General features: G+C 42.4%; 1 protein-coding gene across 1 annotated transcript; it reads right to left on the bottom strand.

Annotated features, from left to right (window-relative positions):
- Positions 1-5,681: 5,681 nt before the first annotated feature.
- LOC121314675 (tumor necrosis factor receptor superfamily member 16-like) lies at positions 5,682-19,901 on the bottom strand. Its single transcript, XM_041248169.1, has 6 exons — positions 19,206-19,901; positions 13,962-14,094; positions 13,250-13,612; positions 10,769-10,979; positions 7,822-7,964; positions 5,682-7,575 (listed from the first exon to the last, which is right to left on the bottom strand). Exons 1-6 carry the CDS (start codon positions 19,254-19,256, stop codon positions 7,268-7,270), a joined length of 1,209 nt encoding a protein of 402 aa, XP_041104103.1. The 5' UTR covers positions 19,257-19,901; the 3' UTR covers positions 5,682-7,267.
- Between the last annotated feature and the right edge of the window lie 3,767 nt (positions 19,902-23,668).

Genomic DNA, 23,668 nt, shown 5'->3' on the forward strand with positions numbered 1-23,668 from the left:
AATTAATAATAAAGTAATCAATAAATCAGGAGACGGTCACATTCTGCATGGGTTTAGCATGGATGGGGAAGTTTAACCCCATCCATGCTGCAAAAACAACAATAACAATTAAAACATCATGTTTTATACAAATTAAACAACACATTTTAAATAATCTTATAAAACTGAATGTTAGGATGAGGCACATTGATTGGCTGCTGAGGGGTTTTAAACTGTGCATAAATATAGTTTGGTGCATGGCAGAACTTATTTTTTATCTAATTACCGTTCGATTAATAAATTATCAATACACAACGTATTAAACTCACAACGGAGAGTCTGAGTATAGCTTTTTATTACTACTCTATTGTGCCTTATTACTTGTTTTTCTCGATCATTTACGCTAAAAGCAGTATATATACTGTATATATTTACAGTCGCTAAGTTTTTAGCCATGTTTTAATGTTATTTTAACCGTTTTGGCTAGTTATGCCCCTGTCGTAGCTGGTCAGGGCTACAATTAATCATTTTGATCCTGGCTGGGATAAAACAGTATTCTATTATTGTATTTATTTTTGGAAGTGTTGAAAACCTCCAGTTTAACAATGTCTGATTGTGAGGCGTGTGAGTAAAAATGGATTTTCCAGACAGTGATTTACGTGTAAAAATGTAAATTTTATTTAATATTACACGGAAAAAAAAAGAAAAATAATAAAGAAGGATGTGAGGGAGGGAGTGCTGGAGTAATCAAAAATAAAGGAACGGAAGCCCCTTAGTCCTCTCCGCGCTCTGCTTAAATCCAAAAATAAAACAAAAAGGAATAAAAACAGAAAAGAGCCAAGTTAGTAAGGCCTCCATTCGTGACACAGTCCAAACTCCCACGTACTTCCCTCCAGCCTTTTTTCCCCCCGCCTCTATTCCTTAGGACCAACCCCGAACACAGTAGCACGTTCCCTTTAGTATGCAAACCCCGCCCCGGTAGTCAGTGGCTCACCAATCCCAAACTGACAGGTATCCTTAATTTCACTTGACTCCAGTGGCAGGAATTTACATACTCGTACTTCCGCCCCTCACCAAGGTGCCGCCCCTCAAAAACATGACTTTTGTCATGGTCACAAGACCTTGGTAAGGGATGTCCCAAGTTGGTTTGATGCCTTCTACTGTTGGGAGGCTGAATTGCAGACCGAAACCCCTTTGACTCATCACATATCCCACCCCTCAGAGTGGAGCCGAAGGAACACTCAGAAATCTCTAACCCCTCCTTTTCCCCTCCCTCCCGGGAAAAAAAATCAGCGTTTTGATGTAACTTACCTGCACGATGCCTTATTTGAAAGGTGAAGGGTTGGAGCGCCAGGTACCACCGCGTAATCCTAGCGTTTGAATCCTTCATTGTGTCTAACCACTTTAAAGGGGCGTGATCTGTGATGAGTACAAAGGGTCGTCCCAGAAGATAGTATTTTAAGGACTCCACCGCCCATTTTACTGCCAGGCATTCTTTCTCTACCACAGAGTACCTTTGTTCTCTCGGCAGTAACTTCCGACTAATATATAATATTGGGTGTTCTATACCATTTTTTTCCTGGGACAGAACCACCCCCAGACCAGTCTGTGATGCATCGGTCTGAAGGATGAACTCTCGGCTGAAATCCAGGCTTAGTAATGCTGGGGCCTGACTCAAATTAGTTTTAATAGATTCAAAGGCTGTCTGACACTCTGCACTCCACTTAATTTTATTTGGAGCGTTCTTTTTAGTGAGATCAGTGAGAGGGGCGGCTATAGTAGAAAAGTGTGGAATAAAGCGGCGGTAATAACCAGCCAATCCCAACAATGATCTCACCTGGGTTTTTGTGGTAGGTACTGGGGAATCCAACAAAGCCTGGACTTTTGAAACCAACAGTTTCACTCTACCCTTACCCATTATGAAACCTAAATATTTTGTTTCTTCTTTTCCAATAGCGCACTTTGCCATGTTCGCTGTGAGCCCCGCCTTCCTCAAAGACTGTAGGACGGCTTTTAATCTACTCAGATGTTCTTTCCAGGAAGAACTGTATATGACTACATCATCGATATATGCAGCTGCATACTCTCGATGAGGTTGTAATACCCTGTCCATCAGTCTCTGGAAAGTTGCGGGAGCTCCATGAAGTCCGAACGGCATAGTACAAAATTGAAAAAGACCATCTGGGGTTGAGAATGTCGTTTTCTTACGAGAGGCTTTTGCTAATGGAATTTGCCAGTATCCTTTCGTCAGATCCAAAGTTGAAATAAACCGAGCTCGCCCCAGCCTGTCTTCCGACGCCCAGGCTGTCGGATCTCATAATTAACTTTTCCAATTGCTCGAATGACCTCAAAGGGACCCTGCCATTTAGCAAACAACTTAGATTCTGATGAGGGAAGCAAAAACAACACTTTGTCTCCAGGTCGAAAGTTCCTAATTCTTGCATTTTTATTGTAGCTTTGCTGCTGCTTCTGACGTGCCACTTTGAGATTGTCATGTGCCAATTGACCGACTAATTCTAAGCGATCGCGTAGCTGTAATACATATTTCACTATATTTTTAGAGTCTTTTGACTGTTCTTCCCAGCCTTCTCTTATGAGATCCAAGATACCCCGTGGCTGCCGACCATACAAGAGCTCAAACGGAGAGAACCCCGTTGAGGATTGTGGTACCTCATGAACTGCAAAGAGCAAGTAGGGAAGCAGTTTAGCCCAATTACGTTTCTCCTGATCTACAAAGCGGCGCAACATACTTTTTAAAGTCTGATTAAATCGTTCAACAAGCCCATCCGTTTGAGGATGAAAAACTGAGGTTTGAATTGAACGGATTTTCAATAATTTGTATAATTGCTGAATACAGCCAGACATAAAATTAGTGCCCTGATCAGTGAGAATTTCTTTCGGGATTCCCACCCTAGAAAATATTTTAACGAATTAATTTGCTACTACTTCTGCACTCATAGAGCGTAAGGGAACAGCTTCTGGATATCGTGTTGCGTAGTCCACTACTACCAAAATATACCGATATCCTGACTCTGCTCCCTCCAGAGGGCCTACTAAATCTACACCAATCCTCTCAAACAGTACTCCAATAATTGGCAGTGAGACCAGAGGTGCGGGGCGAACTAACTTAGGGGCAGCTAATTAACATTCCGGACACTCAGATACATACTTCCGCACAAGACCATAAACCCCTGGCCAAAAAAACCGGGCCAGAATTCGTTCCTGAGTCTTTTCAGTTCCTAAATGACCTGCAAATGGAATGTCATGCGCCAATCTCATGACTTCTGACTGAAAAGGCCTAGGAACCAATAACTGTTTTACGAGCTGTCCCGTCCCGGGAGCCCGGGTTATTCTATATAATAAGTGCCCAGATACAGAAAAATGCGGAAATACCACTGGTCGTCCTTCCTGCATATCCTTCCCCTCAACATATCTAACCTGTTTCCAAGCATACTGTAATGTGGGATCATTTTGTTGCTCATAGCCCAGGTCAATATCTCGGTCCCAATGATTAGGTACGCTGAGAGGAGTGTCTTTTATTATGTGACCTTCCACATCAGTAACCTCACAGCCCCGGTCACACTGAACACCTACTCCTTTACCCTGCCGTTTACAAGATTGGTTTACCTTTGAGTCAGACCCCTCCCCTTGTCGTCTCAGAGTTCCCTCATATTTTTCCACCCTGCGCTCTCTCTTTGTTTTTCTCGGGCGGATTTTAGGGTTAAACAGGTCAGATTGTAACGGGAAAATCTCGCCAATTGTTTTCTCCCGTTGGTTAGATTGTCCCCTGGTAGAAACTAAGACCATTTCCCGACCTAAAATACGATCAAAAAACGGCCAGTCTCTTCCCAGGAGAACAGAGTATGGTAAACATTGCGCTACAGCCACTTTAACGTAAGCTGAGTAACCATCAACAGTAAGTCTAACTTTAGTGGTGGGATAAACCCGAGTTTCTCCATGGATACATGAGATAGCCACTTTACCCTGTGGCTCCCAGGTTACCCCCTCCAAAAGAGCTTGTCGAATCAATGTTTGTGCACACCCAGAGTCTGCAAATGCATTAGTACTCTTATCCCCGACCTGTACTCTTAATTGATAAGGGCCCTCCCAACATTCCCCAGTGTTCTTACCTGTTACTGCCGACCAGGATCTTCTTGCCAGGTCTACCTCCATCATCGGACAATCCCTGGCTATATGTCCGGGCTCATTGCATCGGTAACAAACTGGGGTAGAAGGCACCAACGGGGTTTGCTTGTCCTGTGAGTCGGTGACTGACAGGTTAGGGGGTTTTTCTCTCGCCCAAGATGGGGCTAACCTCGACCTCCATGGTCTGAAGGTCTGGTTACCTCCTCTGGGCTTCACTGATGGGTTGGTCCTGGTTAGTTTAGGCGCAGGAGTGGGGTCAGAGGCGGTGCCTTCATTCGCATCCTCATAAGCCTCCGCCAGGATGATGGCCTTCTCGAGAGTGGTAGGTTGATTCCTTTTAACCCACTCCCGATTTCCTGGCGGTAGTATGGAGGCAAACTGCTCTATAGCGATCTTCTGCACCAGTTCTTGGGGTGTGTGTTCTTCCGGTTGCAGCCACCGGGTGCACTGATCCAGGAGATACTGTCCCGCAACCCGGGGCCGCACCCCCTTGGACAGCTGGTATTCCCGGAAACGGTGCCGGTATGTTTCTTCCGTGATCCCGAGGCGTGAGAGAATGGCTTCTTTTACTTTTATATAATCCGCGGCCTCCGAGGCCATCAAGGCTCTATACGCTGCTTGCGCTTCTCCTGTCAAACAGGGTGCCAATTTCATGGCACAGTGTTCCTTGGGCCACCCTGCTGCTTCTGCCACTCTCTCAAAGGTGACCAAGAACGCCTCAGGATCATCTTCCGGAGTCATCTTCTGTAGCTTTGGTTGTGAAGAAAACATCCGGGCAACCGCTGTTTCCAACGCTGGTGTCGAGATTTTCTCTACCAGCTGACCAAAGAACTGGGCGAGCTGTTCCTGGCGCCGTGCTTCCCTCTCCTCTCGCTTCTCCTCCTGCTCCCTAAACATCACCAAAACTGTAGCTGGATCCATCTCCCACAATGACACCACGTGTGAGGCGTGTGAGTAAAAAAGCGTGAGCGGGATTACAGCAGGGATGAAGAAACATTCGCTCTAATAAACATTTGGGCCGAAGGTTCAATCCAGAGAAGCTTGGATGGAAGCGTCCGTAACAAGCTGCTTCCGGGGCATCGATACACCCTTACATGTGTCACCTTGGTCACCCCTGCTTTATCAAAAGCAGTGTGAAATGGCGTACCCGACCCGCATGACACTGGGTTCGGACCCGGGTAAAGCATGCCAGTGGGAAATGGGCTTTACTTATTCAGTTAATGTCATATGTTGATGCACATGCGTCATGGCAAGTAATACATATTTATTTATGTATTTATTAATTCATATTGTGTCTGGTGGTCAACTCCATCTTAGAAAACACTTTGCCTAAGAGAAAACCCCTTGGGAAGCAAACAAAGTGTTCTCTTAGCCGGAGACTACTGCATTGCAGGGCTTTTAACAGCGTATATCAACTGAAACACACACACCATAGAAATAACAGTACAAAAAAATACACCTTAAGACTTCATTCTTTTCCAAATTTTATATTTATTTAATATGAAATTAACCATAAAAAAAGACCTTGACATGTTCAGACACATTTACAAAAAAAAATATAATAATAATTTGAAAACATCAGCTAAAGTGTAAGAAATCAAGATAAAAAAAGAGTGAATGAATGGAAAGAACAATATAACATATATAAAAAGAAAGATAGAACCAGGGGGGTGGTGTGCAGAGGTCTGTGGCCAGGTTTCAAACCACAAAAAGCATGATGGACCGCTTCTGTACATTACTGTGTGTATACTGCATACATTGGAAATAGCTCATGGGTTTCTTGAAATGCCCAGTGCACCCACTGTGGGTAGCACTTCTTGCAAGTTGGTATGGTATCTAGAACTGGTTACAATTCAAGGAGTCAGTCTGACTTTAGTTCACTCTCTGACTGGGCACAGGGCAAACTGTTGTGTTCAGGTTAGGTTGTATCACATAAAGCATTCTAAAACACTGGGCTTGATTCTCAAATATATGTTTACTCCAAACTGCCATACAATTCCTTTTTAGCACACTTTCAATTTAATACAAATAAGCAACTTAAGACAAGCCCATAAATGCTCTGAATTGTTTTAGTATAATGTAATAAATATTACCATTTGAAGTAAATATCTTTGAGAATCTAGCCCATTCTCTTGAGGAAAGCAAGCCCACGCAATTCATAGCGCATCTTAACACCTGAGGTTTGAAACATGTAAACCTATTTATATATTTATAGAATACAAAATGATAGCTCAATTTGTAGACAACATCTCCCTTTCCAGCGGGCTGCTGTTTGGTTCCAGATATACTGTGACAAGAGGCACTAGATCACACATACCTGTCAGGAAGTGTCTGAGCTGGGATTCATGCCAAGGCCCCCACAGGCCCCTGGTCCCCAGCTCTAACCTCTAAGCTCTAAGTTTCCATTCTGTTCAATATGAACTAAGCTTAATGTATGCCAGACTAGAACACATCCAAGAATATTATCTAATGGAATTTTTTACACAGCACACAGCGCCACTGTTGGGCACATGCTGTAACTCTAAATGTTTTGCATACCTACTGCAACGAAATGACATTTAGCCTGACTCTGAGCATTCCTTGTCTGTTATACTTCAAACTGCCCAACCAAGACTCACAGGACTAAAATCCCAGTGTATTGCCACTTTGTTGTCTGACCACCTTATTCATGTCTGTTCTTCAGATTCCCCTGGGCCAACTGACCAGCTGGAATCCCAGGTGCCCAGGTCAGTTTTGGCAGTTGTCATTTCTCTTTCTGGGCGTCAGTATTGTTTGGTAGTTTTAACTAGGATTATCTAGCAATAGCACTAAAAATACTGTTACATACAGGGCAGTGGGAAAATGGGAGTGGAAAGTAAGTGAATGCTTCATTCCTTGTGAAGCGTGCTCCATCTGCAGGATTTCAGATTTGCTGCTTTTACTTGGCAATCATCTTCTGCCAGCAGCCTCATCAGATGCATTGGCTTGTCACTTCAAAAGGCTGTACCCTGCTGTTCAGTTTAATTTCGTTCAAGGTGTTTCATTTCTCAGATTTCTAACACTTCAGACCTCTAGTCATTTGGATTTCTCTCTGGGAGATATGCATATGTTAATCTCTCCCTCCCTCCAGCTCCCCCGCAGTTCTCTCTCTCTCTGTCCCAGGTCACACCACGGAGCTGGCCTCGGCTGGTCTGCTTAGAGCCGCGGCCACTTCACTCCTCTCGATGCAGCTCAGCGCAGCGTATAGCACTGACACGGTGGCGCCCTCCTGAGCAGACCAATCGGACAGCAGGGTGTGCACAGGGTCCTCGCCCCGCCCAAACGTGTCCACACGATCCTGCTCATACCCCAGCTGAGCAGCCAGGTGGCGCCAGCCCTTCCCACCGCTGGAGGTGTCCAGCAGCAGCTTCTCAATCTCCTCCTGCCTCTGGGGGGCAACATTGAGGTACAGACAGCTCTCCAGTTTATTGCCTGCAAGGGGAAAAACAATAACCATCAGCAAACTAACCACACCAGACTGTAAAGTTGCTAGCCCGTTATTCTCATGTAAACATTGGTTTCTTTTACACTTTCCACCTCTTTTTTTAATTCCTGTCTATCCTACTTTCTTGGCATTTTAGGTGCTTGACAAAACTCCCGCCTAGAGATTTGTGTTTAACATGTTGTTTTAACCTAGATTTAGATCTGAGCCCTGGCCTGCATCTCTCATCCCCTCACCTTTGAGCTGCTGTGTCTCCTGCAAGCTGTGTGTATCCAGGAAGACCCCGCTGTCGCTGTGCAGCTTCTCTCCTTCAGGGGAGCAGCTGAGCTCGCCGGCACGTGCTTTTGCCAGCTGCTGCTTCTGCTTGCATGAGGTCCAGCTGAGAAGAGGATAGGAAAACGTGAGTCTTTTATTGAACTATTAAACACACATGGATGAGAAATAAAACAATCATTAAACTATGACTGGAAATACAGCTTGTGATGAACTGTAAACACACCAAAACAGAGAGCTTCCCAATGCATGGACTTGTTTAGTTCTCAGAAGGCTTCTTACAGTGCCGAGAAAAAGTCTGTAAACCCCAATGATAATTATGGAAATTCCATAGCTTTACCATGATAGCCTTCTTTAATCAAAACCAATCTTTTCTTAAATATCTAATAGGGTTTATATTAACCAATTCCATGTCTTTTGAAGCAAAACTATGTATGAATTAGACAAATAATGAGTAATTAAGGGTATGTGAAAAAGTAAGTGAACCCCTGGTTTTATCAGCTCATTTAAGGGGATAATTAGAATCAGGTGTTTAAATAATTAGGTACATCTTCAGGGGTGAGTTTGGGAGGCCCCACCCTATATAAAGATTAGAAACTTTGTGAGTTTGGTCTTCACCATACAGGTGTGTGGAAACAAGTCATGCCAAGATCAAAAGAAATCTCTGAGAACCTCAGAAAAACAGTTATAGATGCTCATCAGTCTAGAAAGGGTTACAAAACCATTTCTAAGGATTTGGGGCTCCACCAGTCAACTGTCAGACTACAAATGGAGAGAGTTCAAGTGTACAGTCACTCTACCCTCGTCTAACCAATATCTCTCCAAGACAAACCGGAAAATCATCAAGGAAGTCACAAAGGACCCCAGAGTAACATCCAAGGATCTACAAGCCACTCTCGCCTTGGCTAATGTGAGTGTTCATGACTCAACTATCAGAAAAAGACTGAACAAGAATGGTGTTCATGGAAGGATAGTCAGGAAGAAACCAAAGCTCTCTAAAAAAAAAAACATTGCTGCCCATCTGAAGTTCGCCAAAGAGCACATACATGATCCACAAGACTTCTGGTACAATGTTCTCTGGACAGACGAGTCAAAGGTAGAACTTTTTGGCCTCAACGAGAAAAGTTATGTTTGGCGAAAACCAAACACTGCGTTCGAACATAAGAACCTCGTCCCAACCGTCAAGCATAGTGGTGGGAGCGTGATGGTTTCGGGTTGCTTTGCTGCCTCAGATCCTGGATGGCTTGCCATCATTGACACAACCATGAATTCTGCATTGTATCAGAAGATTCTACAGGAGAATGTCAGACAGTGAGCTGAAGCTGAACCGAAAGTGGGTCAGGCAGCAAGACAACGATCCTAAACATACAAGCAGATTTACAAAAAAAGAAGAAATTCTGAAAGATTGGCTGCAGAAGAAGAAATTCTGTGTTTTAGAATGGCCTAGTCAAAGTCCGGACCTAAACCCCATCGAAATGTTGTGGCAGGACTTGAAGCGAGCTGTCCATGCAAGGAAGCCCTCAAATGTCACCGAGTGGAAGCAGTTCTGTAAGGAGGAATGGGCCAAAATTCCTCAAAACCGATGTGAGAGACTGAGCAACAGTTACAGGAAACTCTTAGTAAGTCATTGCTGCTCAAGGGGGTGCCAACAGTTACTGAATCTAAAGGTTCACATACTTTTTCACACATGGATATTGAATGTTGAATCATTTGTGGATAAATAAATGTTGAAAAAGTATCATGTTTTTGTGTCATTTGTTTAATCGGGTTATCCTGCTCTATTATTAGGATTTAGATTAAGCTCTAATAATCTTTTAGGTTTGAAATATGTGAAAATCCTAAGGGGTTCACAAACTTTTTGTCGGCACTGTAGACGGCGTACTTCATTGCTGTTACATAAACAATGAATTGGACAATTTCAGCTTGCCTCTTGAGTGCTGTTTATGCTTGTACTTCAAAACAGAATGAGTTTAAAAACAGGGGACTGAAGCATTTTGAACAGTTCCAAATTCCCCAGCTCCTGGGGGGACAGTGCTCTGTCACAGTGGGGCCCTGGCAAGATCTGTTTTGGGGAAAGTTTAATCCTCTGCTTTGAAGGCAGCTCAGTCTTTAGCCAGTGTACATTGGAGAGGAATTCTACTAGTGTCTGCAACACAACAGCAATGGGGATTATGAAGAGATGTGCTGAGGCAGAGAGTAAAAGAAACTCAGTGCCTGCCTGCCTGTCTATCATCACTGTATACACGGCACAGAGAACCCTCCCTCCCCCTCCTCTTCTTCCTGCCCTGCCTATCAACAATAAAGGCAATACAGAGGGCATTACCACCTCTGCTCTGAAAGCAACCGAACCTCAGGAGTGTCAGAGGACAGCTGCTAAAACACGGTGCTGTAACCCTACATCTCCTTATCCCTATTGGGATTCTATCAAGTGCTTTGAAATACCAGGGTCTATTTTTATTATCTAAACGGTGCTGGATTTTAATAAGACTTAACCTGTCCTGTTGCAGACTTTCCACTGTTAAAAAGGAGGGGGTGGGCCGTGCTAATACAGCAAGGTCTCTATTATCCAGACTAATAGGGACTAAGAGGTGAAATTGTTTACATGACTTTCCCAATCAAGAAACCATCGAAAAAGCTATAATTCAACCTTTTTACCTTTAAATATATAAACATATTGAAATGCACTGTTTAGTAAATACCAGAAATTGAGGGTTGAATATCACATTTTTCTGGGATAAACAGAGCAGCACACAACAAAACAGTGCTCGGATAATCAAGGTTTGACTGTAATTATCCAGGCTGAGGAAAATATCAAGCCATTTTTTTTTTTAAATTAGAGTTCAGTCTGGCGACACAGGGGATGTCCTAGTGCAGTTTTAAGGTAACTGGGAGGATGAAGGCTGTACTGACCACTTGTATGCGACATAGATGATCAGGCCAATGACGACGGCTGCCAGGATGGAGCAGTACACTGGGATGATGTTCTTGCCGCTGTCCTCCTGAGGGATGAAGTCTGGGGAGCTGGGGTAGGTGCTGGTCTCAGACTCCACGGGACCCACGCGGCGAGGGGAGTCCTTCGGGTTGGCAGTGCCCTGTCTCTGCAAGATCATCAATTTCTTGTCTGAGTGGGGCAGAGAGGGAGTAAGTGGTGGGTTAGTCAGCAGGCACACACACACTGGGGGAAACCTCGGACAGGAGCCATACTTCAATATTGATACCTTGATCGGATATGTCCTTCATGTGACAATTTATTACTTAGGTCATATACACTAACATCTAACATAGTAATGCAACAGTTGTTATGGCTGCTTCTGCTAACTTCACTGAACTGTTGACGAGCCAGTTGAAAGTTATTTTAATATAATCAGCTTTGTTTAGAGGGCTGGCTATACCAGAGTGCACACCCAAACAAGCAACTCTGATTAAAAACCAAACAAACCTAAAATTAAGCTCACAATCCAGTGCTCCCAATTCAGCAGAAATATCATTCCAAGCGGTTTTGTTTCACAAAAATGCAGTAATGAATGCGTCAGTGAAGTCTCAGTGCAGCACTGCAGTGGTTATCCTGTAAGAACTCCTCACTGGCGGCTGGCTATGATCTGTCCTTATTAGGAAGGGCTAACATTCCAAAGGCCATGTGGTGAGCGGGTGTTAATGCTCCGACAGGAAGGGGGTGGGGGCAGGCCAGGCCCAGGATTACTCTGCTATTAAACACTTGGGGTACACTTCATCTCCTGGCAACTGATATGCAGTTATGAATTACTCGCCAAGTAGCTGCCACAGGAGTTACTAACGCTGCAGAAAGTTTAGCTAGACAGATGCAGCATTACCCTAATAGATTCATTTTCTTTCCCATTCAGCAGGACTCAATTCTAAACTATTAAATTGCTGGGTATAAGCATTTCTCGACTCACAGCTATTGGGACAGCACATTGTTTAGGCCCCTGTTCCAGTTGGCTCAAGCATGGTTATTTTAAGGATCAGAGCTATGGAAGCTGCTACTCCTTCTTAGGGGCCATAGGTCATGACCTTTCTTTGACCCCACGTATGAGCTGCTCCAACTTTGTGTGCTGATTAACCAAATCCTCACACACAGACCCAACTGCTCCAGGGGAATGGAGAAGAATGAAATACAGAGGTAAGGAACAGAAGTGGGGGGGGGGGGTGAAATAACTGGGCAAAGCAGCAGACAGAATTAAAGAACCTTCACAAGAGGGAGTTGGGATAAGTGGACAGCCTTAAATATGTCTCCCCCCTCCCCCTGTTCTTGAGTTTCTGCAATAAACATGAGCACCATCATCTGTAAAAAAAAGTTTCAACTAGAAGTCTTTATTATTATATTTATTTCAATATCAGCAATAGCAACAGTCACTTTGATATTATCAGTACCCATGCTCTTGTGTGTGTGTGTGTGTGTGTGTGTGTGTGTGTGTGTGTGTGTGTGTGTGTGTGTCTGGGAATACCAGTGTACAATGTATCGGTGAAAATTCGGCCACAACTTTTAGTCTGAAAATCTACACCTCCCCCGGTAGCACAGATTAATAGACTATTCTGAAAAATAGCGTTTCACCTCACCTTCCCTATGTTTTGACTGAAACAGGCTTTAACCCATTAAATCTCAGGTAGCTCATTTGGAAAGGCATAAATGGCAGCTCAAATGGCTACCCTGTAAATAAAATAAGTATTTTTACAAAACATATGTAACAAAAAATAGCTAGCTGTAACTTAGTAAGGCTACTCAAATTAGCTTAATGTTAACTCCAAAATCTCAAATTGATATATGCTGAACAGCATTTGCATTCAACGGTCACATAGGTAACAAATCTAAGTAACATACAATTAAGTTTTGGTTAATATATAATAGGACAGATAAAACCAAATATACATAAATAAATAAAGTTTAAGTTAATGAATGTAAACAAAATTATGCTTAGGTGTGTCACAAAAAAACAACAACAAACGATGAATCACATACGCATAGTTTGTGCAAGTAGCTAAGATTTCTAGGTAGCAGACATTTTCAGAACAGCGGCTTAGGTCTTTTTTTGTAGTAGTATAAACGCAGCCGTCCTACCAGTGGCTTGCTCAAGAAGGGGCTCTGTTTTTTGCTCTACTGTGAGGCTTTCATGTGCTTGTTGAAAATTTAAACACTTCCACATCTGTGTTTGGGAGGGAAAATGTCTTCCTGCATGGGGTGGTCGATAGTATGTAATTGGGCACGCATTCAGGGGCTTTGCGCATGCATATGGTGCCAAAGCCATCTTAGGTCTGTGCTCAAGTGGTTCTAGTGATAAGAATATTTTAATCTGATCGAGCCTCAGCCAGCTCAGGTCCAAGATGTAAGTATAAACAGCATTACTGTGTGTCTTTGTGTCTGTGCCTGTGTCTTACCCATGCAGAGTGTGTCGGAGTTGGCAGTGCACTCTCGGATCTGCACCTCACTCTCCTGGCAGGTTGTGCAATTGAGGCAGGTCTCAGTCTGGCTGTTCTCCTCCGAGTAGGTTCCCGCTGGGCAGGCCTTGCACATGGTGTCCCGGTGAAGCCCGCATTCCCACTCCACACCCAGCCCTTTCCCACAGGATGAGCAGGGAGCGCACAGAGGGTCAGAGCCATTCACCACATTCAGGAAGAAGCCGTCGCCGCAGTTGCACTGCGTGTCCTGCGTGGCTGTGCAGAGACCCGTCACCTGGATACCCTGGGGGCAGAGCGAGCACAGGCTGCAGGGGGTGCCAGGGAGAGCAGAGAATGTCACACCTGCAATAGACAGCAGGGGGAGACACTGGTTAGGGATTGAGAGACATGAGGATAGTGCATTTACATCACTTGGGAGAAATCTCACTGGTATACAAGCCAGCATTAACAATATAATACAATGCAAATGTATTTGTTCTTTGGTATTTCAATTGGATCCCAGACAGTGCAACATCTTCTTCAAAGACCCGGCTCCCCTCCTTCCTCCCTCCTCCTAACACCATGCAGGGGTATTAGATCACTGGCCCTGAATGGAGCGCTCACCCCCAGTGTGATGTCAGATATTTCCTGACCCCCCCAAGCTGGTGTTGAGGAGGTGAGTAGGTATATCCCACAGTTCCTGAAGGCTTACCCTCCTGGCAGGCTTCGCACTGGGTGTTGGTTTTGCCACATTCGACAGCAACCCCAAATCCTAAGGGGCAAAGGTCACAGCACTTGCCATCCTCCGTGAAGCGGTTACTCTCGCAGACGTCTCCTGCGGCAACCTGCGATTCAAACACAGACACACTCAGACTGCGCCCAGGGCAACACTGCACTGATCGAGGGTCGACTCCGCTTTTTATTAGCTAACAGAATCAAAATGCTATAGACTGTGTGGGTCACTGTTGTATTTCCATTCCCTTTAAAAGAACATAAAGACCTGACTTTGTTTGTGCTCTCATTCTGTTACGAAACAGAACATATAAATAAATATGGGTTAGAAAAAGAAATAAGTAACTAACAACAACACCAACAATTTTGTAGCAAACACATAACAACTCATGTTATACAAGATTGGTTTGTAAATAAAAATACACAAACCACTGTGTAAAAGGACAAAACTGGTAATTAACAAGTTTGATGGACTTTTTCAACCTTAACTTGAAGCTTCCAATATGTTTCACATTGATGGTTTTAAAAGATAATGTTGCAAATTGCAGACCCAGGAGTAGACTGCTGTGATAATAGGTGCTCATGCATTCCGTGTGACCAAAGCAGTTCCTGCTCTCACTCAATGATATGCATATTAATGCACCTACGAAGTCTGGTTTAGGGCCACACTGAATGTTGATTTACAAGAAGCCCCTGCAGAACTATCAAGAGACAAATGTTTTTAATTAGGCTCTGAAGCAAAAGAAAAGAAGAAAGGCTTTAACTAGGATTTGCGCATCCCAGACCAGTGTTAACAGCTTGTTGTTGTAAACTATCTCCTGTGTGATAGGGGAGATCACAAGAGGGGGTTTATTTGTTTGTGTGGTTTTGTTTGGGCAGAGGGAAGTCTTTGATGTCCCTTCTCCCTCCAGGTGTGTTGAGAGAGGTCCCCGCTTCCCTCTAACACCTCTCCTTCTCTTTCTCTCTCCCTTCTCAAAAAACGGAATCTTAAATATGCACATATGTATAAAACCACTGGGCAGCCCTAGGGCCTGTGTGATGGGAACAAACATTGCCCTCCCCTCTCTCAAAAAATCCCTCTGATCTTTATAAAATTCACAGGGGAGGCGCTGCCGCCGCCTGGGGAACATGTGCAGAACTGCAGTGCTGACAGGGAGCCTCCTCCAACTGGTCCTAGAGCCCTACTTTTTCAAGGCACACTGTATAACACCCTCATGTGAAAAAATGAAGAGTGGATCATTTGAATGTGAATGGTAAAGCAAAATCTAGATGCCTTGTGACCAACTAGGGGTGGGAAGGTATATTTTGTATCTTTAAATATCCCATTGTTTTATTGTATAGGTTTCCACAACATATTAACCACTTTGGGACTGGAGTTAAACGTTTTTTTTATAATGTACAGTACATATTCCTATACTTAACTACCTCAATTTCAAACCCAGCTGCTCTCGACTAAAAAAAAGTGCACAATTTCAAACTACTTAAGCAGGCCATCAAAATACAAGTTGCAACCATGCTTCTTTATCCAAGTAACATTTGTAATTAAATTGTAATGGTTGCAGTCCTTTTGAACTCAACAGGCAGTACAATGGTGTAAAGTGACCTCTTGCATGCTGCAGGAGCCTCCCTGGGGTCTCTGAAACAGGACACCTCTAGAGATGAGAAAGGTGTGTGGCGAGGGGGGGGGGGGGGGGGGGGGGGGGGAGCGGTTGTTGATTTATTTCTTTTAAATTAAAAGCCCCAAACACTGTTCTTAAACAACAAATGGTCCTCTGTAGGCCATGAGGCAGAGTGTTTGAACACTGGACTCCAGCGAGGTGAGAGGTGTGGGTTCAAGCTCCAGTCAAGGAAGTCCCTGAAAAGCTTCTCTTCATTTAGTGATACATATATATAAACTGAATCAAAGGCAAGCTCCCTGGAGTGCGGACTGTCTCAAATTCCTCATTCATCCTCAGACATTCTCACTCACACTCCCCTCTCTTTCTCTGCGGCCCCTGGGGTGAGAACTCACCTCGCTCTTTGTGTATAAACTTTCATACCCCTGTGCAGCAGCTTAAAAGATTTTTGAAAAAATAAATATTATATTCCCTGAGCAAAGAATATAAGGAGACAATTTTGCCAGTTAGAGTTGGGTTCAAATCACCTCTCTGATCCACTCTTACCTTTTATCCTATTGTACAGTTAAGACTTAAAACAAAAATCTTGTCAATTTTACTTTAGCAGTATCTGTCTTGTAAAGAGCAGCTAACATGGGACAGTTTCAACAAAGGCTCTGTTTCTTTAAGCTTCTTTACAGGACAGGAACAAAGGGATGAATCACTGAGACTTTAACTGAAGACAGCCAGCCGCTTCCAAGTAATGCAAAGACAGCAAGAGTGCAGTGCGGGACACGGTCTGGGCTGCCACTAAATCTGAGATTCTGAGCTGCTTGCTGCAGCCCCGATTTCCACTGTGCCTTTTCTGTGCCACTACAGTGTTGGGGTCTTACCTAATCAATAATGCCACTCTTGACAGAATGCCAGTCTCTGTTCGGTGTCTTTCCAGTTTACTTTATTTTCCTGTCTTTTATCATCACCCAAGTATGCAGTACACTCACAAGCCCTTTCTTTATATAAACAGAGCGGAGTACTAAAGAAGACATTACTCTTCTGGACAGAAACAGCTTGCCTTTGCGTTAACTAATATACATATTTGGAAAGGTCTGTCTTGATACCCCCTTATCGTCTTTGTCCCCGAAACTCACCCCATCCCCAAGGTTTTGCAAACTTTAAAAAATACTGGAGCCTGGTAACGGATGAGGAATTTAAAAAAATGCTAGAACATCTACTTGCCACCTCCCTTCCTTCGTTATGAATGTCATATTTTTAAGTTTGTTTGTTTGTTTTGTTTGTGTATGCCACAACTGGCTGGTGCTACTGTCAGTGGCAATATTACCACTGGCACTAGGTTGGTATGGCTCATTCATAGTTTTTATTCTTTATCCTGGATTTTTTTTTTAATTCAAAAGTTGAAAAGACTAGAGACTGTTTACAACCATAGTTAGTTCTTAATGATTTATTTAAAAGTGATCTGTTATTATACAGCACGCTTTTACCGCGTGCAGAAAAAAATAAGGCAGCTGTCTGTCTCACAGGTTATAAAACATAAAACAGAACGCAAAATATTCGTCTGCGTCAAATTAAAAAATAAATAAATAATCTGGGATTCACACATTGAAACGGATAGATACAATGCAAGGACGACTTAATTGTCTGCATATTTACCATAAATGTAATTGAATAATGTTTATTTATCATAATTTCTACAACGTAAATGCGTAACTGTGCAAAGTTACAGAGCACAGACACTGCACACAATGTTTTTTACAAGTTAGGAAAAAGGCAAAACGTAGATATGTTTTTCAAAAATGACTGATCAATTCATAACATGCAAACAGTCACATATGGATTATTTTTGCTGTATTCTCAGTCTATTGGAAGTTTTTTTTTTGTTTAGTCTCTCTCTCTCTCTCTCTCTCTCTCTCTCTCTCTCTCTCTCTCTCTCTCAATGGACCGAGTTTTAAAGCTGTACATTGAGTTAGGAACGCTATTCGATGTCATGAATTTAAGTGATAAGTATATTTGTGTAGATAGTTTTGGTCTGAGGTTTAGAGGTACGCATTTTAAATGCCTAGTGTGTAGCATATGTGCTAGCTAGACTAGTACTGAAGTCGAGAGTTTTTAGAAACATGCGTGTCTGACTAAAAATCTGCCCTGAGTACTTCCCAAAGGGTTACAATAAACAATGTGTATAATGGAAGCAATGTGTTTTGAACCGTTTTTTCAGAAGCGTGGTTTCGTCTTAATGCTCATGCCATTCTAAAACAAGCAAATAAGAAGTTATTATTATTTCGATTTGAATCGGAAGTAGAGAAAATCTGCTACTACTGATAGTGACTCTTGGGAAGTCTGCCGACTACCCGCTTCCTTCTTCTCCTCCTTACCCTCTCTCGAGTCTACATCAATAGGGCGGGGAAGAGTTTGAAAAGCGAACTACCTTACTGCACAACGAATCCATGGTTCTTAAACAATAGCCCCCCCCCCCCCCCCCCTCTCCCCCCCCCCCCCCCCCCCTCCCCCCCCCCCCCCCCCCCCCTCCCAGCCAGGGGGGGAGGGGTCGGCGGATATACTGACTGTAGTATTAATAACTTAGTCAGGAAATGCGGAGATGGACGAGGATTTTATCCAACGCATAATTAGAAAGAGGGACAGATATGGTTGAAATCCAGACTGGCGAAATGTGGAAAACGGAAAACATATGTTTAAAAAATAGTCTTATCTAGGGAGTAGTCCAATGAATGAAAACGTGTTTGCAACAGCATATGTATTCTATTTGGGAACGAGTATCTACTTGCTGTAAACTATTTTTTAAGGCCGACTTTAGTAGTCTACAAAGTCCAGCCTAGAAAAAAAAAGTACTACTAATAATTAAATTTAATTTCATGCCTGACACCTCAACTACAATAAATAAGAGCTAAAACCTATTATTTAAAAAAAGAAAAAAGTCTAACGACCCAATCCCGTTAAAAAACGATTTTTGATATACGTGCTGAAATGCCACTATTGTGAACATATCTGCTTTGAAGGCTTGTGGCAGGTTTGCGTTATGTTGTGGTGAAGGGTGAGGCACAGTCTCAGTTTAAACGGTCACGGAGACTGGGGGGTGAGGGATGGGGCACTGATACTAGGGGCCACCAGAACACAGTATACAACGGGAATATGGGTGAATACATAAACTAACATACATGCCCTCAATCTACACCGGTTTTCTGTGGATTCCTATACAGTTACACAGAAAGCGATATAAATTATAAATGTGGTGTAACTCCTCTATAGCTGGCTACATTGTAAATTATATATATATAAATCATATTTAACTTACTGTACATGTAGAGTCATTTAAAGTAGAATTACTCTTGGTTGTAATACCGGTTTAACACACACACACACACACTGTGATGTGTGTGTGTGTGTGTTGTGGTGATACGCGTTTTTATGATAATTTATATATTATTATTATTATTATTATTATTATTATTATTATTATTATTATTATTATTATTATTAGGATATATAGGCATTTTTCATACAATACGGTATATCGATTATACTCTTTATAGTTTTGTTTGGAAACTTCTTCAAAGCCTGGGATACAATGTAATTTCATGTAAAATGTTTCAACTTACCTTTGCGAGAAACAGGAACCAGCAACTTAATGCGATCCTCCTCGAATCCATTGCAAGGATTAGCAGCCCCCGATGGAGTTACTGAACTCTGGGGGTTTCTCACAAAAAATACAAAAATCCAGGATCTTGCGTTTTTGTTCTTCTTTGTAAATCAAGTTTTTTTTGACAGATAATTTATAACAGAGCCAGGCGTACCGCTATTAATTTAATAAATATTAGTCTATAACTGGTGAAAAACAGTCGTCTTTATATATACAAAATATACTAGGGCTGTGCAAAACAATCGCAAAATAATCTGCGCAAATGATAATATATCAAAAACTAAACTGCTTGAGGAAATCGGTTTAGTTCTGACACAAAACACCGACTCCGATCCGCTTCTGATATTTAATTCCAACTTTTTTGTGTGTCTTTCTGCCGAAGAACCAGGTTTGAGATGAATGCAAAAAAAAAAAAAAAAAAAAGAGAGATTCTTCTTTTTTCCTTCCCCGTATTCCGAAGAAAGGGTCTGTGTTATTTATTCCAAATGATTTGCTGCTTTCTTGGCTGAAAGAGCTTTCTCTGTTTTGAGTGCTGTCTTTCTTTATGCCTCTGTTTCTCTCCCTCCCGTCCCGGACAGATGCACGAAACGGACGTGTACTTCCAAGGATTTAAACCCTGTAGCGCGTTAAAGGGTTAACTCCTCCCAAAAGAGCTTCTGCGTCACATGAGTGCTGCTCCTTGAGCTCTGATTGGCTGAGCTCCCGTAATAAATCACACTGCTGTGCCTTGCAATTAAAGAAAAAATCCAAAAAAATAGTGTTACAGGCTAATTTTCCGAGACCAATAAAAAAAAAAAAAAAACTCACAGGAAATACATTTCGGGGACTCATTACTTTGCATTTGAATTAAAGATTGTTCTTTGATCAACTCTCGGGTTTCCTTCCTTCTACTGCTCAATAAGATCGCGCTCATCTGCATTTAGATGATGCGATACACACACACACACACACACACACACACACACACACACACACACTTTTGAATGGTACAAAATTAGTGACTATAACTAGCAAACTTTAAATCAAAGTTTCTGGGCTGTTGTGTACCTGTTGGGTCACACTACTCTGCAGATACTTGCTGATTTATAGCTACTGCTGTTATACTGTAGATTGAAAGAGTATCCGTTCTGCAAGATAGATACTGTGGGGGACTGCCAGCTTGGGTGTCATGGAAAACACAATTGGCTGTGTACATCTCTAACTTCCTTATTGGATAAGTCAATTTAAGTTTAAGACAGCTTCCTATCATTCAATGATACAAATACCACCAGTGTCAGCTTGGCTGTTTGCCAAGTGCCAGTTTCCACTGACTGCTGCCTTAATGTTCAGTGCTGTTCAACCATTTGGTCACAGTACAGCACAAACTGCATACACAAAGCTGTAAACAATAAAAGAGAATGGAAGTTTACAATGTAAAGAAACTAGTATTCATTTATTTATACATACTGTCTATGCTAATGCATGTATGAAGTCTTGAATGGTATTATATAAAAACCTTATTGTCTCTGTATATCCTTAACTTCCATACTGAAGAAAAATCAGCAGCACAAATACCATCACACAGCCTGTCTGTCTGTCTGTCTGCCTGACTGCCTGACTGCCTGACTGCCTGTCTGTCTGTCTATCTGTGTCTCTGTCTGTCTGTCTGTCTGTCTGTCCATGCACATTGTTTCTGTAAGTCTATCTGTACAATCCCTGCAATGACAAACTGATTTAGTTGATGTTTATATCCTCTAAATGATTCTAAGGATATATTTCAGTTGTGAATTGCTGCCTTTTGGGATGTTCCTTGAAAATAAGATGTTAACATTCCAAGTATCTGTTCTGGTGTTGAAATTTAAAATAAACATATAAGCTAGGGTCAAATGCTGCACCCCCAAGGCAAGCTTCCAGTCCTGGACATTATATAGCGGCTGTCAAAAGTATTCACCACCCCCTTGGACTTTTCCACATTTTATTGTGTTACAACATGGAATCAAAACTGATTTAATTAGAGTTTTTGCCACTAATCAACACAAAAAATTCCATAACATCAAAGTGAAAAATAAAATCTACAAATTGTTCTAAATTAATTAGAAATAGAAAACAGAAAATAATTGATTGCATAACTATTCACCCCCTTGAGTCAATATTTGGTAGAGGCACCTTTGGCAGCAATTACAGCCATGAGTCTATTTGGATAAGTCTCTACCAGCTTTGCACATCTGGACACTGCAATTTTTGCCCATTCTTCTTTGCAAAATTGCTCAAGCTCTGTCAAGTTGGATGGGAACCTTTGGTGAACAGCAATTTTCAACTCTTTCCACATATTCTCAATTGGATTGAGGTCCGGGCTTTGACTGGGCCACTCCAGGACATTGATCTTTTTGTTTTTAAGCCACTCCAGTGTGGCTTTGGCTGTATGTTTGGGGTCATTGTCCTGCTGGAAGATGAATCTTCTCCCAAGTCCCAGGTCTCTTGCAGACTTAAGTAGGTTTTCCTCCAGGATTTCACTGTACTTTGCTGCTTCCATTTTGCCCTCTATCTTCGCAAGCTTTCCAGGCCCTGACGCAGAGAAGCATCCCCATAGCATGATGGTGCCACCACCATGCTTCACGGTAGGGATGGTGTTAGGCTTGTGCCAAACATAGCGCTTAGTATTGAGGCCAAAAAGCTCTATCTTGGTCTCATCAGACCATAGAATCTTCTTCCACTTGATCTCAGAGTCTCCCACATGCCTTCTGGCAAACTCTAGCCAAGATTTGATGTGAGTTTTTTTCAACAATGGTTTTCTTTTTGCCACTCTCCCATAAAGGCCAGTTTTGTGAAGCACCCGGGCTATTGTTGCCATATGCACAGTGTCTCCCAGCTCAGCCGTGGAAGACTGTAACTCCTTTAGAGTTGCCATAGGCTTCTTAGTGGCCTCCCTGACTAGTGCCCTTCTTGCCCGGATACTCAGTTTTTGAGGACGGCCAGTTCTAGACAGATTCACAGTTGTGCCATATTCTCTCCATTTCTTAATAATGGACTTTACTGTGCTCCGGGGGATATTCAATGCCTTGGAAATGTTCTTATATCCTACCCCTGATTGGTGCTTTTGAAGAACTTTATTCCGGATTTGCTTTGAATGTTCCTTTGTCTTCATGATGTAGTTTTTGTTAGGAAATGTACTAACCAACTGTGGGACCTCCCAGAGACAGGTGTATTTAACCTGAAATCATGTGAAACACCTTAATTGCACACAGGTGGACTCCATTCAATTATGTGACTTCTAAAGACAATTGGTTGCACCAGAGCTTATTTAGGTGTGTCATAGCAAAGGGGGTGAATACTTATGCAATCAATTATTTTCTTTTTTATATTTGTAATTAATGTAGAACAATTTGTAGATTTTATTTTTCATTTTGACATTATGGAATATTTTTTTGTGTTGATCAGTGGCAAAAACTCCTAATTAAATCCATTTTGATTCCATGTTGTAACACAATAAAATGTGGAAAATTGTCCAAGGGGGGTGAATACTTTTGAGAGCCACTGTACTTCATAGGAGCATTTGTTTTTTTTTTAATTTGTCATGGCTAAATTACAATATAAAGTACAAAAAATCCTTTAACTCCAGTACACCACCTAAACATCATTGTAAATGATTTACTGCATCTCAGAGCATATGTCCTTTTAATATATCTTTAAATTGCTGTATTAACAGTTAATCTCGGCCTTGTCCACATTTATAGTGTAAGAGCCAGGCAACCGTGGTTGATCCAAAACAACACAAATGATGAACACAGATAGAAAAATGTTGATTAATGAACAGAAAAGCCGATGGATAGCTTGCACTGAGCACCAGTTCTGAGGGCAGATCCCAGTGTGAGCAACACAGTAGTGCATTGTGGTAGTTGCTGGACAGACTGGGTGTGGTGGTGCTTGTGAAGGAGGTGTGCACAGGCAGGCAGGCAGTTGTGCCAGATATTTTGAACCCACAGTCCTCCCTTACACACACTGTACTGTATCCAACCTTAGACTAACACAGCCAACCCAAAATGATATACTGGTAATGTAATGGCACCAAAAGTTGCAGTTTCAATATTCTGTGTTTCAAAAAAGAGCTGTGTTTGAGGGTATCGTGTGCTAGAAGGGAGTGAAACCACTAGCTAACCCACCCAATCATTTTTATGTTCCTCCTCAGTGAACCTCAAAAGTCGAGAACATGTGTTTAATAATTAGTTCTATACACACAGTGTGGCAATGCATACTGAACAGAGTGTATCGCTATTTAGTGTGGCACACAAACAGACAGGCACACACACACACACACACACACACACACACACACACACACAGTGGCACACAGACAGACAGACACACAAACAGACACACACACACACAATGGCACACAAACAGACAGACACACAAAGAGACACACAATGGCACACAGACAGACAG

This window comes from Polyodon spathula, chromosome 4 (genome assembly GCF_017654505.1).
Source record: "Polyodon spathula isolate WHYD16114869_AA chromosome 4, ASM1765450v1, whole genome shotgun sequence".
In the NCBI taxonomy this organism is placed as follows: Eukaryota; Metazoa; Chordata; class Actinopteri; order Acipenseriformes; family Polyodontidae; genus Polyodon; species Polyodon spathula.